Source organism: Engystomops pustulosus, chromosome 5 (genome assembly GCF_040894005.1).
Source record: "Engystomops pustulosus chromosome 5, aEngPut4.maternal, whole genome shotgun sequence".
NCBI lineage: Eukaryota > Metazoa > Chordata > Amphibia > Anura > Leptodactylidae > Engystomops > Engystomops pustulosus.
Genome location: NC_092415.1, coordinates 48,816,329 through 48,833,776, shown reverse-complemented (window position 1 = coordinate 48,833,776; position 17,448 = coordinate 48,816,329). Strand labels below are relative to the sequence as shown.

The window sequence follows — 17,448 nt, the reverse complement described above, 5'->3', positions numbered from 1 at the left end:
TCTGTGATCATCCTAAAATCTGACAGATAGAGCTATGAACATTACCTAATTTATCAAAAGTTGCATTTTCAATCAGAATCTAATCTAATGATCTGATGTAAAATAATAAAAATCTCACAATGTAGATACTTGTCAATACAAAAATATGTAGAATCCTTACAAAAATATTTTTAACTAAACCAATTACAGGAATGTTTTCATCTCTGGACACAAAGCTTTTGGGTATTTACCATTCATAGTGACAGAGTAATCTTTCATATATAAAGACACGCATAGACTTTATAGATAGTGGTGACATAGTAGACATGAGGGGTCATTTATTTTTTCCTTTTGTTGGTGTTTTTTCTCCTTTTTTCTGTGTAATGGCTGTTTTGCACCTATTTAGCATTTTTTAAAAATGTTTTGACTCAATTCGCTGTGTTTTTGCGCTCATTTGTCATTACATTGCGCCTCTTTACAGATGTATGCGCCCAATTTATTATACTATTGTGCCTATATGCGAGAAAATAATTGCACCTTTTTAAAAAAAAAAATCTGTGCCTAAATGACGAAGACAAATAAGGTGCAAAAAATAGACTCACAACAGGCGCAAAAAGAGCGCAGAGAAGAGGGAAATAAGATAAATGACTCCCATGCATTCAAGATGTCATAGTAGACATAGTAGACATGTTATGGTAGACAGGTATACATAGTGATATAGTAGACATGTATACTTAGTGGAATAGTAGACATGCATACATAATGTTATGGTAGACAGGTATAGATAGTGTTATAGTAGACTGTGATTCAAGATCTCATAGTAGGGAGGAAAACATAGTGATATAGTAGATAGGTATAAATAGTGGTATAGTAGACATGTAAAATATTGGTATAGTACTCAGGTAACATGGTGGTGTAGTAGACTGGTAGCATTGTGGTATAGTAAACATGCAAGGTAGTGGTATAGTAGACAAGCATACATAGTGGTATACTAGACATCTATACATTATAGTACACAGATAACATATTGGTGAGGAAGACAGATATACATAGTGATATAGTAGATAGGTAAGAGAGTGGTATAGTAGACAGGTATACATAGTGGTATAGTACAAAGATAACATAGTTGTATAGTAGACAGGCATACATAGTGGTATAAAACACAGATAATACAGTGTTTTAGTAGAAGGCAAAGTGGTATAGTAGACAGGTAACAGTGGTGTAGTAGACAAGTATACAAAGTGGTATAGTAGACATGCATAGATAGTGGTAAAATAGACAGAGATTCAAGTTGTCTTAACACACCGACATACAAAGTGACATATCAGAGATACATCATGGCATAGTAGGGGTTACATGTGTTTTTAGCAAGTAGGGATACGTAGTGAAACACTACATAGGATATCAGAAGGCTGGGGGGATACTAATGGACAAAGATTAATAATGTAATAGTGCATGCAGCTGTATTTATAGAGATGGCATTTAGAGGAGAGTAAAATACAATGAAAACAGTGATAAATATACTACCAGAGTATACTGTAACTGTAATAATAGTACCATAACGCAATAAGATGCCGTATTTACTAAGGTGGACTGGGATAGTACACTGTGATAGTACCATAATGGGCAGAGATGGACATAGTTACACGGGAGACTGTAAGATACAATAGAGTAACACAGACAATAATTATATTAATATAATATAGCTATTTTCCTATTTGGGTACCCTCCTACTAAACTATATCAGTGAACTAATACTGCCAGATTCTACGAAATGACTCTACTGACATACATCTACCAGATGCCCCTGCTGCCATATTCCTACTTTGGTACTCTACCATTTAATCACTATTAAAGTATATATACTACTACTTGAGAACTAAAATACTTTAACATTACTAACATACCATCACTACCAGAATATCCTATCTATATCATACACATGTCTCTAAAATGTATCTGGCTGTTTATTCCTAAATTATCAGTAAATTGCTGGCAGAGAAAACTCTTCTTTATGTTGTATAAAGTTTGCACATGCTTTTCATAACAAATAATGAATATAAATAAAATAGCCTTAACATAATCATATCCTAAAGTGAACTAGAAAAAAACAATATGAAACTCAAAATCTTCCATGAAGTTTATCGATGTGACCAGATATACTTGGTGTTGGGTTATTAAAGAATTCAATGAAAGAATGTAATGGTATATTGATGATATTATTCGTGTAGATAATGATACTTAGAGGAAAGATCATGGGTTTATGGATTATGATGGATATTCAGACTCTGCAGACTTCACATATCCAGTGTATTCCCATCCATGAAGACAGCAGGCAGCTATAGACAGGTGTCTAGTCACCAGGATATAGGGGTGTCATGGCAGGAGTGTATTCGGTGCCCTTAGATGAGGGGTTTTGGGTGAGCACTGGGCAGTTTCGGTTGACACTCGGCATCTTGTGGATTGGAGCAGCGCCTCCCTTCGGTGACACACAGGCAGGACCAGCCATGGAAGAAGGATTACAGCTGCTAATGGGAATAATTATGCTGAGTGCCTCAGGTATGAAGTGGATGACAAGAAACAATCCCTCCTCTATTATTTTTGCTCTCTTCACACCTTATAAGCCCCCTGTACAGCAGCCAGAGTGTAAGCTCTGCACCAGCCTGGTATCAGGTGGACCGAGAGCAGACAGGACCAGTATCGGTCACTCACACCTCCCATCATTTTCATATGAAATACAAGAAGAGGTGTCAATAGCCGGGACTACAGCCTCCAGCTACAGCGACACTTACACAGGACCTGATAACCATCACAGGCAAAATAATGGTCTGTAATCATCTGAATAGTAATAATAATAATACTCATCATAACAATAATCATAATAAAATACTTACATACACAAAAAATAAGAATTATCTTCATAAATACTTTATTCAGGACTGGTAACAAAGGAGAAGTTCATAATAACATGTTTACTGGTTACAGTGTTCGGATATCCTCATACTGGACACTGGATTACACTTAATAATTATAATAAATAGTAATAGTAGGAATATAGCAATACTTTTTTAATTAAACTATTAAGTATGATTGCGATCTATCTGTCTATGCATATCAATCCGCATTCTTTCTATCTGCGTATTCTTTCTATCTATCTATCTATCTATCTATCTATCTATCTATCTATCTATCTATCTATCTATCTATTCATTAGCTATCTATCTATCTATCTATCTATCTATCTATCTATCTATCTATCTATCTATCCATTTTCTATCTATCTATCCATTATCTATCTATCTAGCTACCCATAACAAAAAGGCAGCACTATCTAATTCCAAAGAAAAGGAAGCATTCCAATGTTAGGGAAGGATGGGGTGAATCTTTATTCTATAGCCAATACCATCCTATGGAGTAAAGTTTCACATCATTTTTCACCAACATTGGAATGCTGCCTTTCTTAGGAATTACTAATGTGACCCTTTGCATTGGGATCTGCGGCATTGCATTCACTTTGGAGTTGTGCTGCTCTGGACTTTTTTTCTTTATCTATCTATCTATCTATCTATCTATCTATCTATCTATCTATCTATCTATCTTTCCTTCTCGTCTATCTCCTCGGCTATTACATATTTATATAACCTCCATACTATCTCTCATTCATCTATACAATATCTATCTATTATGTTTCTATATTGTACTATCGACTTTCTACCATACTTTCACTACTAAAGTAACACTACAATACTACTTTTGTTATCTATTTATTATATATATATATATATATATATATATATATATATATATTGTAGTAGTATTGTGGTATATGGTAAAAAGACGATAGTAAAATATAGAAACATAATAGATAGATATGCGAGAGTTAGATGTATATCTAACACTCGCATATCTATCTATTTATCTATCTATATATCTATATCTCTATCTGCATCATATCTATGTATCATCGATCCTTCTTGTCTATCTATTCTCCATATCTATATATCCTCCATCTATACCATCTATCCTTCAATAATATATCTATCTAGAATAATATAAATACCAATTCAGCAACAATCTTGGATTAAGTAATAAAGGGGACCTGTAGATCTTGAATTTCCCGGTCATCGGGCATGTAATGTAGCTATGATGTGTCTTCTTTAGACAGACATTATGATGTCTTAAGTGACTAAACATCAGACTAGAGATAATTAAGATGAAAGAGAAAATGACACTAAGGTGAATATTTACAAAGGGGAAATCGAATCTGCATGTGGACAATGAAGATTATGTATTATCACATGCCGCATCTCATATCTGCTGCCTGTACACACACAGCGCTAAGTTATTGCAGAACAGGTCAGTCACCTGACCAGCCAGCCACGCCCACATCTTACAGTAGCGTTCCATACCTGTCCCTGGCCACACCCTTCACACCTTTCTACAGTGTGACACCGCCCCCGGGCGCTGATTGGCCGGCGCTGAGGTTATAGTCGCCTGGTGATGTCCCCGGGGCAGACACTAGTCCTCCGCACTCCGTGTGACCCGCGCCCTGGTCTCTCCTCTCCAGACATGAGCAGCCCTGATGGTGGATACGCCAGCGACGACCAACTCCAGGGAAAGTGCTCAGTGCCCGTGATGATGCCCGGCCTGGGACAGTGCCAGTGGGCGCCCGACACCATGACCTCTGCCATGGGGGACCCCAAGAGCAAGGGTGACCCCTCCAACCCCAGGAGTAAAGCCGAAGCCCGGATCCGCCGTCCTATGAATGCCTTCATGGTGTGGGCGAAAGACGAGCGCAAGAGACTGGCCCAACAGAACCCGGACCTGCACAACGCCGAACTCAGCAAGATGCTAGGTAATGTACTGTGCCAATACCATGTCATAGCAATACAGCCGGAGGCATTGTAAGATGAGCATTAGTATCCGGGTAGTAACTAGTAGGGTAGTATTATATTGTATAGTAGGATGTAGTATTTGTGCCTATTGTATAATTACTGATTATGATGTAGTAGTATCGTTAAGGTTAGTAAAACAAAAGTTTAGCTTCAGTCGTTATGGTGATAGCATACTACAATCCGTGTTATAATATGATAGGAAACTACAAATTGATATAATTGAGTAGTTTGGAAATACAGCAGATTAATCATATTTAGTAATATGCAAGGTGGTATTATAGAATGTAGCTAGATAATAGTTTAGTATCGGATGTTGTGGTAATAGTATGGTAGAATTATGTAATATAATAGTAAACTGCAAGTTAATACAATTGAGAAGTATGGAAATTGTTGTAATTTAATATTTAATATTATTACATGTTAGCATTATAAATGTATGATCATATAGTAATATAATAGTGAAGTAGCTTAAAACTTTTATATCTTAATGAGACACTAGTGAACTATATAATAGAAAGATATGGCAGTAGTATGGTATGTTTTAGTATGTTGGTGTTGTAGTAACAGAGTAGGGATAGTAATGAAGGAGTTGTAGTATAGTTGATGATTTACATTCACTCTTGCTTCTATTTTATTATGTTTAATATTATTAGTTTTAACATTGTTGTTTTTTACTGTATTAAATATTTTATTTAAACATTGCTATTCTTATATATTTATTACATTATAATTCTGCTTATCTTTACATCTAATTATTATCTACCTTAACAGTACTTGTATTGTAACTTGTCTAAAGCTTTCCATGCTTCTTCTGTTTTTACCTGTTTGCTAATGTTATCTTGTCATCTACAGGACAGTCCTGGAAATCTCTGACCCTGGTTGAGAAGAGGCCATTTGTAGAGGAGGCTGAGAGACTGAGAGTACAGCACATGCAGGACCATCCTGAGTACAAGTACAGACCCAGGAGGAGGAAGCAGGTGAAGAGGATGAAAAGAGCAGAAGAAGGTCTTTACCCAGAAACAGATCTACCTACCTCTGCCATGCTCAATACTGATGGACTGGTAGCAATGGATGACCTCTCCAGGGGTTACACTGAGCACCATCATGGTCATGTCTCACAGAACAGCCATTACAAAGAGCATCACCCTATGGGACACTACTACAAATCCTACAATCTACAGCCATCCTCTCCAATGTCTCAGGTGGCTCCATTACACTACTCTTCATCACCCACTCAAGATGGAAATCATATGATGCCCTTTGCCTATAACACTGCCTATTCCATCCACTTCCAGCAAAACAATTCCTGCTTCACCTATGGAAGAGAAGTCCCTCAAACAGAGAACAGTCCCCTAGGGAATCATGGGCAGGTGTCTCCACACATGTACTATTCTCAGCCATATGTACCTACCCCCAGGGCTCACCAGGTGGCACAACCTGAGCACCCATCACCACCACCCCAGGAGCCTGGACCCATCAGCAGAGCAGACCATATCCACCAGAGTCACCTTGTGGGTGACATTGATAAGAATGAGTTTGATCAGTACCTCCCACTTGATGGCAAATTTGATTCCCAGCTGGACTCTCACGCAGATGGAAGTGATGCCACAAATCTGCTGCCATCTTTAATCTCAGAATCAAGTAACCTCTACAATTACTACAGTTACTGTAGCGTCTGAAGCACTTTCCATTTCTTGACCTACTGTGAAGTCTAAAGGGACATTGAAGGCAATCCTGCTAATTGTGCAATTTTAGGTATTTTAGAGTAAACCGACTTATATGAAATTTTATTAATTATAATGTAAATTTGTGCTTATTTTGTATTTTTATACTGAATACTGAAATAAAATTAACTGGTTGTTTCATACTGGTGTGTCAGATCTTTATTATTTCTTAGTGTATACTTATATCAGTGATCTTACATCGACCATGAGTAAGAGCACAGGGATGCTTCAAGAAATGCAAAGATAATTTCTTACAAAATAATGGAATTATTATTATTTGCATTTTTACTATTTATTACCTACCTTCAAAAAGCCATAACATTTTATTTTTTTTTTTTTCTAGTTACAGTGTTAACCATATTGGATAATTATTTTAATATTTTAATAGGTTGGGTATTTTTGAACACAGGGATATCTAACATGATTTTATTTGTTAATTTATTAATTTGCATTTCATGGAAAGAGAGTTATTTTTATTTTTAAAACATTTTATTGTTTGAATTTATTTTTTTGAAACTTTTTTTTTTACTTTTAGGCCCCTAGAGTAATTGGTAATAATCTGCTTCCCTATTACATCCTGTAATACAGACCTTTGAATGACAGGGTTCTGAGAGTATGAGTGGTTCCTGGCTTTTCGATCATTGTCCCATGCGGCTGTCATGGCCTATTGGCTACCGGTGCTTGTGTAACTATGATCTGGTACATGAGTGGCACTTAACAGGTTAACAGCTGTTATCGAAGCCAGCCCAGATGAAGGCTGTAAACTGCAGGTGTTTGCTGTATTATTCCACCTTTATGGAGAAGGTTTAGCCCAGAATTCCTCTTCTTACAGGATTAAAAACAACTTACTAGTACTGAACATTTTCTTAAAAGGCTATCGGAGTCTTCCATCATCGCAAACAGAATTGTGTTAGGAACTTATATGAGCTTTAAAGACTCTCCTTCCCTGTTTCCATTTTTATCTATATTTCCATAAACATAATGGGGCACATTTACTAAGAACAGGACAAACTGCACTAAATGTAGTTTGCCTGTGTATATTGCAGAGATTCAGGATTTCTGGCGCATGTTCTTCATGATTCTGGTGCCCTCTGCACTGCCCGGACAGTATGCACCAGCATTTTTTTGGTGCACCTGTAACATAGGGCTTGCCACACAATTCTGTCAGGACTTTGCATGATAAATCTGGCAACTATAAACTTAGCTTGATGACATCATTAATGATGACCATCTTTACAAATATCTGATATACATATGCAATATATGTAAACCAGGACTGTCCATCTGCCAAATCAAAATACAATCATATGATATATACAATTTATATAACACCCACTATTCCCTATACCAGTGGTGGCGAACCTATGGCACGGGTGCCAATGGTGGCACTCAGAGCCCTTTCTGTGGGCACCTGGCCATCGCCCCAGCACACCAAACAGAACTCTAAGAATCCTCCTGCAGTTGCAAGCCACTTAAAAGATGCTGTTCTACTTCGAACTGTAGGAAGAGGGAGAATGAGTAGACAGGGCCAAATTATCTTTAGAGGATTCTCTGTGTACAGAGGGACACTGGAAAGAAGCTAAAGTGATGCAAATTTTCCATCTTTCTACTGTGTTGCTGTCCTTAGGAGGCCAATCTGATTGAAAGTCGTTGAAGAACATGGAGCAATAAGTTACTGCTTTAATTTTTGGTTGGCACCTCGCGATAAATAAGGGGGGTTTGGGTTGCACTTTGGGCACTCAGTCGCTAAAAGGTTCGCCCCTATACCCCCAGGTAATCCCAAATCAAGCCATACCACTATTCTGCAACATTGTATCATATACCTCATCCCTGTATATACACTCCTTCCTCATCTATATTTCTCATCCCTAACATAATAACACCTTTCTTCATCTAATGAGATGATAAAATTCTATTCTCACATATCAATGAACACTGCCACCAAGTGGCCAAATCTGAAATTGAGCATAATGGTTAAGCAACAGGCAGCAAAAGCAAAAGATACTCTGGGGCACATTTACTTACCCGTTCCTTGGAGTTCACTAAGATCGTGCGCCCGATATCCTGCATGTGTCGCTTCCCCGCTCAGGTCTGACGGAGTTCACCTTCTTCTTCCTGGTGCATGTAAGTTTTTGGGCTTGCAACACAATTTGAAAGTTAAATCCCGTGCTCAGTCCAAATCAGTCGGATCGTCCAACGGCACATCCCCCAATTTGGGTTGCATGAAAGCCAGAGCAGCTGTGCCAAAATCTGATCGCGTGCAACACAATCCCAGTGCATGCGATCCTATCAAAGATGCACAAATCCTGAACCCGTCGAACAGTCCGACGAAAGAGCAGTGCACGATCCTTAGTAAATAAGGCCCTCTGTGTTTATTATTACCACTTTTTTACACTTAGGACCCTTACCCTGGTCTACAATTAAAGGGATGAGTGTCTGCACATCTTATGCCTAGCATTTTTATAGAATCTCAGTTTCTTTGCATGACATGATTTTAACGATATCCTCCCATCCAATGCTGCTTATCCTCGTATGTCCCCATAACTTTTGACCTCTTGTGGACACTTTGGAAGTACTATTGTATGGAAGCAGTATTACACAAATGACTTTCCGCTTATGGTAAATTACATTCCTATTGTTGCTCTGTTTATTCTCTGTGTAGGGAATAGAGCTTCTTGTTGTCTGCACTGCCACTCATCTGAGTTTTTGTTAAAATAGTTTTGTTAATGAGTAAGAATAATAATAAGCAATAATTTAATAATAATAATAATAATAATAATAATAATTAGATTCTACCTGATTTTTGATCATTGGTGGTAGCCTATGCAAACAGTTTCTGACTTAAGAACACCCAACTTTCAGATGACCCCTAGTTACAAATGGGCGTTGCTGCCCACTGTGACCTCAGTTGAAGCTCTCTAGATGCTGGCCATTTACTGAACTTTGGCCCCAGGCTCAAGGGTCAACATAAGAGTTATCAAAGGTGTCTGCAATGAAGCTTTACTGTTAATCCTTTTCGCTCATGATAGACCAAAATTATTTTAAAAATCCTATTCTCAGAGGAATGAAAGTAATGCTTTTTTTTTAAATTAGGCTCCTTTCACAAGAACATGTAAAGGATCTATGTCCGGCTGCATAATTTGCGGCCAGATATTGGTCCCCCAAAGAAGCCTTGGATGCCCGGCTGCAGTACGGCGGCCAAACATGTTTGTCACCGTACTGTCCATGGGACTAAGATAGAGCCATGCCTCTCTATGGAGAGGGGAGAGCAACTCTCACTCCTCTTTCCAGCCCGGGCTAGCATAAGTCAGCGTGAAAGAGGCCTTACACTAACAAAATATACCTGGTACCAACTTACATACAGATTCAACTTAAAAACAATCCTACAGAATGGGGGAGATTCATTATTCTTTCTACACCAGCATTCCTGTATCCCAAACCACACACCACTTTGTGCATGTTGATGCGTGGGGTGGGAGGAGGGTGGGCAAAAAATTCTGGTCTCTCTATGAAGTATAGGTTCTACTTTGAACAATTCAGCCAGAGAGTAAAATACTTCTAGCAATAGACAAAACGATTTAAGCTAAATAGATAAATCACACTTTACATCCCCAATTCCCTGTTATTGATAGACAGGGTTAGGTATCAGTAGCCAGATTAGGTTAGATTAGTTAACATTAGGCTGATTAGTTTGTAAATAGTTAATTGACTTATACATTTAGTTTAGTACTAATTAGGGATAATGAATTTACTTTTAGGATTTTTCTTATATAGTTTGTTTATTTGTTGCTGAGTTGTTATCTCACGTAGGAACAAAACTGAATTTAGGAAAGGGAAGAAAGTTACTTCTGACTATCATGAAAACACATGAATCCTGACAGGAGGAGTCACCAGATTGGGACAGTTCAACCACTGATCAAAATTCTGTTGTCTTTTGCTATTGCTATTGGCCACCTTATTGGCTCACGTTGGCCGATATATAGGAAAAGGGGGGGGGGGGGGAGTCTCTGCCAAGGATGTTTGATGTTATCAATAATTTAATCTTCTGGTCTCCAGACATCAGATCAGTTATTTCCCCCACTAACAACATTTTCACACTTGGCCAAGTGGAGCGTACATGTGTTTGGAGAACTGGATGAGATAGCTATCGACTAGACAAGTATGTGGCCGGTCTTACTGGAAAATGCATCCATTGCAACTCAATAAAACCAGTAGCCATCAGAGGTGCAACTATAAGCTGCTGGGCTTGAATACAAAATCTATACTGACCCCCCTTAATGTATAGTTTATAGTATTTATCTCTTATGGGTCTCTCCTTTGTACTTCGGCATGTCCAGGCAAGTTAAGACACTCCGTTGGGGTTTTTTCTAGCTTGTCTAACCAGATGTACAAGTTAAAAATCAACATAATAAAACATCAAACACAACACACGGATGTTCCATCATTCCAACGGTCGGATTCATATGTAAAAATGTCAAAATCCCCCCCTCCCCAAAAAAATCTATTATTTAAATAATGAATCTGTATTCTTACAAAAGATCCTAAACCGTAGACCATAATATTCCTGTCTTCATATCACCAGGACACCCATTGTTCAACATTATCTTTCATCTGCTCTTAACTATAAAAAAACACCCCTTTATAGGGCAGCCACCAAGAAACGCACAAGAATAAATCTCTTTTGTTTTATATTTCCAGATAAAGTCACTTATTTTCCAAAACAGTTGTAATTCTATGTTTAGGAGACTGTACTTTTATTAATAGACTGAGGCTATTAAAGGGCTTTTCCACCTTTTCCAGGCTTTAAATATTAATGACCTCTCCTTAAGTTAGGTCATAATGAGGTGATCGGTGGTGCAACACCTGCCAACGCCAGCCATCAGCTAAAATCTAACACTGTGGATGGAGCCGGAAGCCAAATACTCTGCCCGTAGAAAAGCAGCTATACTGGTTCATTGGAGACGCTGCCCTCATGCACATCAATAAGGATGGTGTCTGTAGTGTGCCTGGATGGGGACTATAACATGGATAGAACTGACTGCTTCCATCTCCGTCCATAGTGTTGTATAACTCATCAGCGGGGGATGGGAAATTGCACCCCCATCTATTAATGAACTATTCTTATAGTAGGTCATATGTGCAGCCTGAAAATGTATTTATATCTGCACTTGTCAACCCTTTATAGAGTTTGGAACAATTATTACAAAAATTCATCATTTGTTACACAGTTCTGTGAGATGGGATTCATTGGAAAAAAATGATCAAATTTTATTCATTTATCTTCTGGAAAGAAATTAGTGATTTGTAAACGACTTCTTTGGTCCTTGCATGTGTAAGACTCATTCTTCATGATCCTGTATGTTCATCTTTCATAACTTTCCAAAACTTTGCATCTTTTTATAGGTGCTCATACACTGTTTCTGGCACAGTTAGATTTTTTTTTTGTATTCACCCTATCATTATTTTTGTCTAGACAGTAGAGAGCCTAACTAGGACCAAGTACCATGAAACTATGCTAAGTCAGCTCTCCCTACTGTGAGCTGGGGGGTCCTGGGCTGCAGCCTTCTGACAGTAGACATCCAAAAATAATAACAATGATTCATTGGAAATGGTAGGGACTAGATTGAAAATTAAAACTACAGCAGAGTCATTGGAACAATGCCTATTAAAAGTGGCAAAGAACTGGTGAATTGCAAGATTGGTGAAGGTGACATAAGCAATTCCATAAATGACTGTAATATGGTCAACATGGACTTAAATGTTAATGGCTGTATTAGCACAAGAATAGTTTTGGTTACTAGAGGAATATACCTGTTGCAATATTTATTTAGCTGATGGTTCTACCCATTTGGTGGCTTCCACTTTGCCACCACATCATTGTATTTAGAACATGAGTCCCTATTGTACTGTACATGCAATGGCCACATGAATCTCTTTCAAAAAAGTCATTGAGCCTCACTGACACAGGATTCATGAAGCAATGGAGTAATCTGATTGGGGCAGATTTATCTTAAGTTTTTTTTTTTTTGCGTTATTTTTTGCACCTAAAATGTCTCTATTTTGCACCATATTTGTCTAATGCCAAAATCTGCTTAGATAGATGTGATCATTCTCTGTGGTTTGTTTTTGAAACTCCCCGATATTATGATGGTTTATATTGTTAAGCTATCATCGTTTTCTGTTTAAAAGAATCAATTTTTAAAAATTATTAAAAAACACCAAGAACAGCTGTCTGCTTCTGATGCTTCTGACAAAATGTTTGTGTGAAAAATAAACATGAAATTACAAAATTAAAAAAATATATTGTTTTTTTCCCCCCATTGAAGTCTATGGGAAAGTGAAATTCTGCATCATTGTGCAGTTTCCATGCAGAATTCTCAAAAGGGATGGGAAAAAAAGGAAAAAACACTTGGTGGAAATCTGCATTAGGACCGCATATAAAAAACGCACGTATTGGATGCAGATTTTGCGCATGACAATCTACAACATCTGGATTCCTTAGTTAAATCCCAATCCAAAAGGAAGAGGAAGTAAACACGCCAATTAGATAAAATATAATCACTTTATTTTGTATCATAAAGCTTTTGTACAAACTTTGTAACCTATAATATGATATATATATATATATATATATATATATATATATACTGTATATATATATGTGTGTGTGTTGGTATAATATAATAAAATAAAGTCAAGTTTGTACAAAAGTTTTATTATACCAAAATAAAGTGATCATATCTTTCTTATTTAATTGGCATTTTTACTACCCTTTCCTTTTAAATTGGGATATATATTAAAAGTGTATTTTAGTGTCCTTATGCTGGGAGAAGGAAACTTTAGGTGTTTTGGAGTTTAACATGCCTTGTAACTTTGTTCTCAAGGTGTCTGACAGAAGCTTTATTACAATTGAAAATGCATAGAAACTCAAGCACCCAGGTTTATGTCCCACTGCAATGTTCTTAATGTAATTCAACCTGTGTTTTTGTGTTTACAGTAAACATTGGGTGCATGAATTGCATACGATGCCTTAAAGGGCTTTTCCAAAGTTTGCATGCTATTCCCTCTCCAAAGCAAAAACGTTTGCCGGCTTTTACCCCCACAAGAACAGGTATCATGCTCCCCCCTAATGAACAGAGTTCTGCTACATCGTTTAGTCTTCACTTCGTTACTCCATAAAGTTCATTGCTGGTAAATGACAGACAGTCATTGTTTGGGGGGGGGGGGGGGGGGGAGACGAGGTGATCATCTCATGGTCACTAGTCTTCAAATGACTTTCCAGTGATGGACCAGTCCCAGAATGTTCCAGGTGAATGAAGTCTAGCTACAGCTCCGCTTTCTACTTCCCGCCAAAAATTGGCTTCTATTCTGTTTTCTTCTTGGTCTTATGATGATTAGACCCCAGAGGTTGCTGGGAGAAGTGTTTTTTCAGCTGTTGTACCCGATACCATGAAAAGTACATAGAGTATGAGTGTACCAGGGTGCACATAGTGGTGACAGATTCGATCTGATAACATGGGCTTCTTTCAGAGGAAGTTCATGAGGCTCCTTCTTTCAGATTGCTGACCTTGAGCTTAAACAGATAAAAAAAATCCTGTTTGTTCAAGTGGCAAAAAGGAAACATGCAGCGACTATGATTTCAGCCTTTTTCACGTCGGATATTCTGTGATAGATCTGACCAGATGCAGTCTGACCACAGTCTTGGGAAGCCACTTTGAATTGACACAAACAGGTTACGGTATTCTTTTATTTACCTGTAACCTCTTATTCTGGATTTATCAAGGCACCAGATGTGTAAGACAGATTTATTATGCTCAACTGTTTTTTAAAAAAAGGTTGCAAATTTTGGTGTTAATTCACTTCAATCCCCTCCTGGTGTAGGAAACAGTTTAGAACTAATTGCAAAATCTTTTACTTTTTTGCAACTTTTCACGTACAATGGGGGAATTCATTATTGGTTTTACAACATTTTTTGTCTTTTCTTTACCTCGCTGCACATATTTTTGTGTTGGCGCCTCAATATTGGTTTTATTCTGACACTCATGCTTTTTTAAATTTCCGGTCGCTTAATTTGGCCTAGCTTAATAATCCTGACACTTTTTCCTCACTTCAAGGTGCCTGGGACTTATTTTTGCGCAATTTTTGGTGCACAATTAGAAGAGCTAATAGCTGGTCTACAAAGTTCTATTTCACCTTCATGAATGTGTTGTCTGAGTTAGGCCCCTTTCACACTTGCGTTTTTCAAGTACGTTTTCTGCACGTGCTTTTGACGCGCAGAACTTGCATTGCACTCTGACCCATTGTAATCGATGGGTCTTTTCAGACTTGCAATTTTTTTTACACACACACGCACGTTTTTTTAACGCGCGTTTAAATCTCAGCATGCTCTACTTTTGCAAGTCACGCGCGTGAAAAACGCACCATACAAGTCTATGGAAATGCATCAAAAACGCATTGCACTCTGAGACACTTGCAAGTGCAATGCAAGTGCAATGCGTTTTTCACGCATCAATTGCCATAGAAAAGATAGAGCTCAGCCCTGAGTCCATTTCACGCGCATTATCTGCGCGTGAAAAACGCATTGAAATTGCATAGAAAATGTGCATGAAAAACTGAGACATTGAACAAACTGACTGAGAACTGATTGAACTCTGATGCAAAATGTGTGTTTTTCACTGACCAAACCCTGATCGCACCCTGGTCAAACTCGGACGTGATCTGCAATGCAAGTGTAGAAGGGGCCTTAAGAACCTTTTCGGCCATGCGCCAATTCCTTAAGCCCTTGCACCAAAATCTAAAATCCAAGTCTAATTTACTGTATCAAAAAAACGGACCCTGCTCCACAATGAACCGTGCCCCCCATACATCAAAAACATTGCAGACATTAACACCTCATAGGCCAGATTTATCAAGTCATCTAAGTCACTATAATAAATCTGATGAGTACACAAGCTCCTAAGACTGTTACATTATAGTTCTCCTATATTTTTCTTGGTCTCAAACTTTTTTTTTTGACTATTCCCTTTTTGTGATTTTCCACTTTCAAATCAAGTTTGTAGATTACAAGATGTGTCATGTATACATGGGCTGGATGTAATAGCTGGTGGCCCATTAAGTCTTCTGCCAACAGTTGCAGAATGACAGATAGAACCCTGTGGGTATCAGAACACTTTGCAAATTGTCACGCAGAAAGAATCTGGTTATTATAATTTATGTAGATTTGTGTTTTGCGTAGTACATGGTTGATGCAGATTTACATGCTGTTTTTCCACATGTGATTTTTACCTATTCTTTTCACAAGTGATCTGACATGATTCCCAAGAAAAAGGGTACATCAAATCCCCATCAATACAAAATTTGTTTTCCTATTTGATGCACACTTTCACAAGCCCATAGGGCAGTGGTGGCGAACCTATGGCACGGGTGCCAGAGGTGGCACTCAGAGCCCTTTCTGTGGGCACCCGGGCCATCACCCCAGCACACCAGACAGGACAGGAAGAATCTTCCTGTAGTTCCAAGCAAATTAAAAGATGCTGCTTTCAGTCACATTTTGATACTTAGTTTGCTACTTGGGACTGTAGGAAGAGGGAGAAGGTCCTGTCTATTCATACTCCCTCTTCCTACAGTCCCAAGTAGCAAAGTAAGTATCAAAATGTGACTGCTGGCCCCTACAGGTCTACAGAGGGACACTGGAAAGAAGCTAAAATCATGCAAATTTTCCATCTTTCTCATGTGTTGCTGTCCTCAGGAGGCCAATATGATTGTTGAATAACATGGAGCAGTAAGTTAAGCTTAAATTTTTGGTTGGCACCTCGCAATAAATAAGGGGGGTTTTGGGTGTCTTTTTGGGCACTCGGCCGCTAAAAGATTCACCATCACTGCTATAGGGGGTACAATATCATTAGGCGGCTCTTTACGACAGTTCTATGTCTCTCTTTGGAGTTTTGCTGCCCTCAGATTCATTAAAGTGGCTCTGGCTCTTGATAAATCTGTGTGTGGGATGAGTACGACAGTTGCATGCAAAATCAGAAAAAAACATAGACCAGGGTGGGGATAGTAAATCTTGCAAACAAACAAAACCCCACACAAACTGCGTCAGGAAAGTGCCATGATCATTAATTTATTTTTCACTTCACATAGCAATTTCTGTATAAAAAAAAGGCCACTTCATTAAATTAAACTCTTTTTTTGTAACTTCATGTTTATTTTTCACATAAACATTTTGGGGGACATTAATCATAGTGGGTCTCAGGTTCGCCTATTTTTGCGCCTGGTTTGCTCTTCTTTTTGGCTCGTGATCTATGATGGATCTAGTTCTGGTTTAGTAAATGCGTTTTGGAATTGTCTCATGTCCGATTCATTTGCGCCAAATCTGTCTCAAATTGTTAGATCTCATTTGTGAGCAATAATGAAAGGAGACTGAGAAAATGTGAAAGAACGTTCAGGGCTTCATCTCTGCACAAAAAAACTATCATTGTAATGTAACTGCAGGGACTAAAAGTTACAGAGATGTTAAAAAAAAAAAATTCTTGCTGAAATGAGTCTTTTCCTTTTTTATTATAATGTACAGGAATGGAGTCTGATAATATTCTCAGATCTGTACAATAAGACAATAATCACTCAAAACCACTGAGTGCCGAACTTTGCCATGTGCCAGAAAATGGCGCCAGACAGCTGTTTTGATTTTTAGATTAAATTCCCCCTCAAAAATACTATTAGTCTGAAGAATGTTCCTAAATGGTAAATTGTTTCTCATTGAGACTTTTTACAAAAAGGCGCAAATATATGAAAAAGTCTCAAAAACAAACCACAAAGAACGATCACATCCATCTAAGCAAATTTGGACATTA

The 17,448-nt window shown here is 38.0% G+C and overlaps 1 protein-coding gene across 1 annotated transcript; it reads left to right on the top strand.

Moving 5' to 3' along the window:
• The first annotated feature begins 4,485 nt into the window (after positions 1–4,485).
• Positions 4,486–6,741, top strand: LOC140134001 (transcription factor Sox-17-alpha-A-like). The gene is made up of 2 exons (XM_072154666.1): positions 4,486–4,834; positions 5,727–6,741. Exons 1-2 carry the CDS (start codon positions 4,549–4,551, stop codon positions 6,551–6,553), a joined length of 1,113 nt encoding a protein of 370 aa, XP_072010767.1. The 5' UTR covers positions 4,486–4,548; the 3' UTR covers positions 6,554–6,741.
• Positions 6,742–17,448: the final 10,707 nt, after the last annotated feature.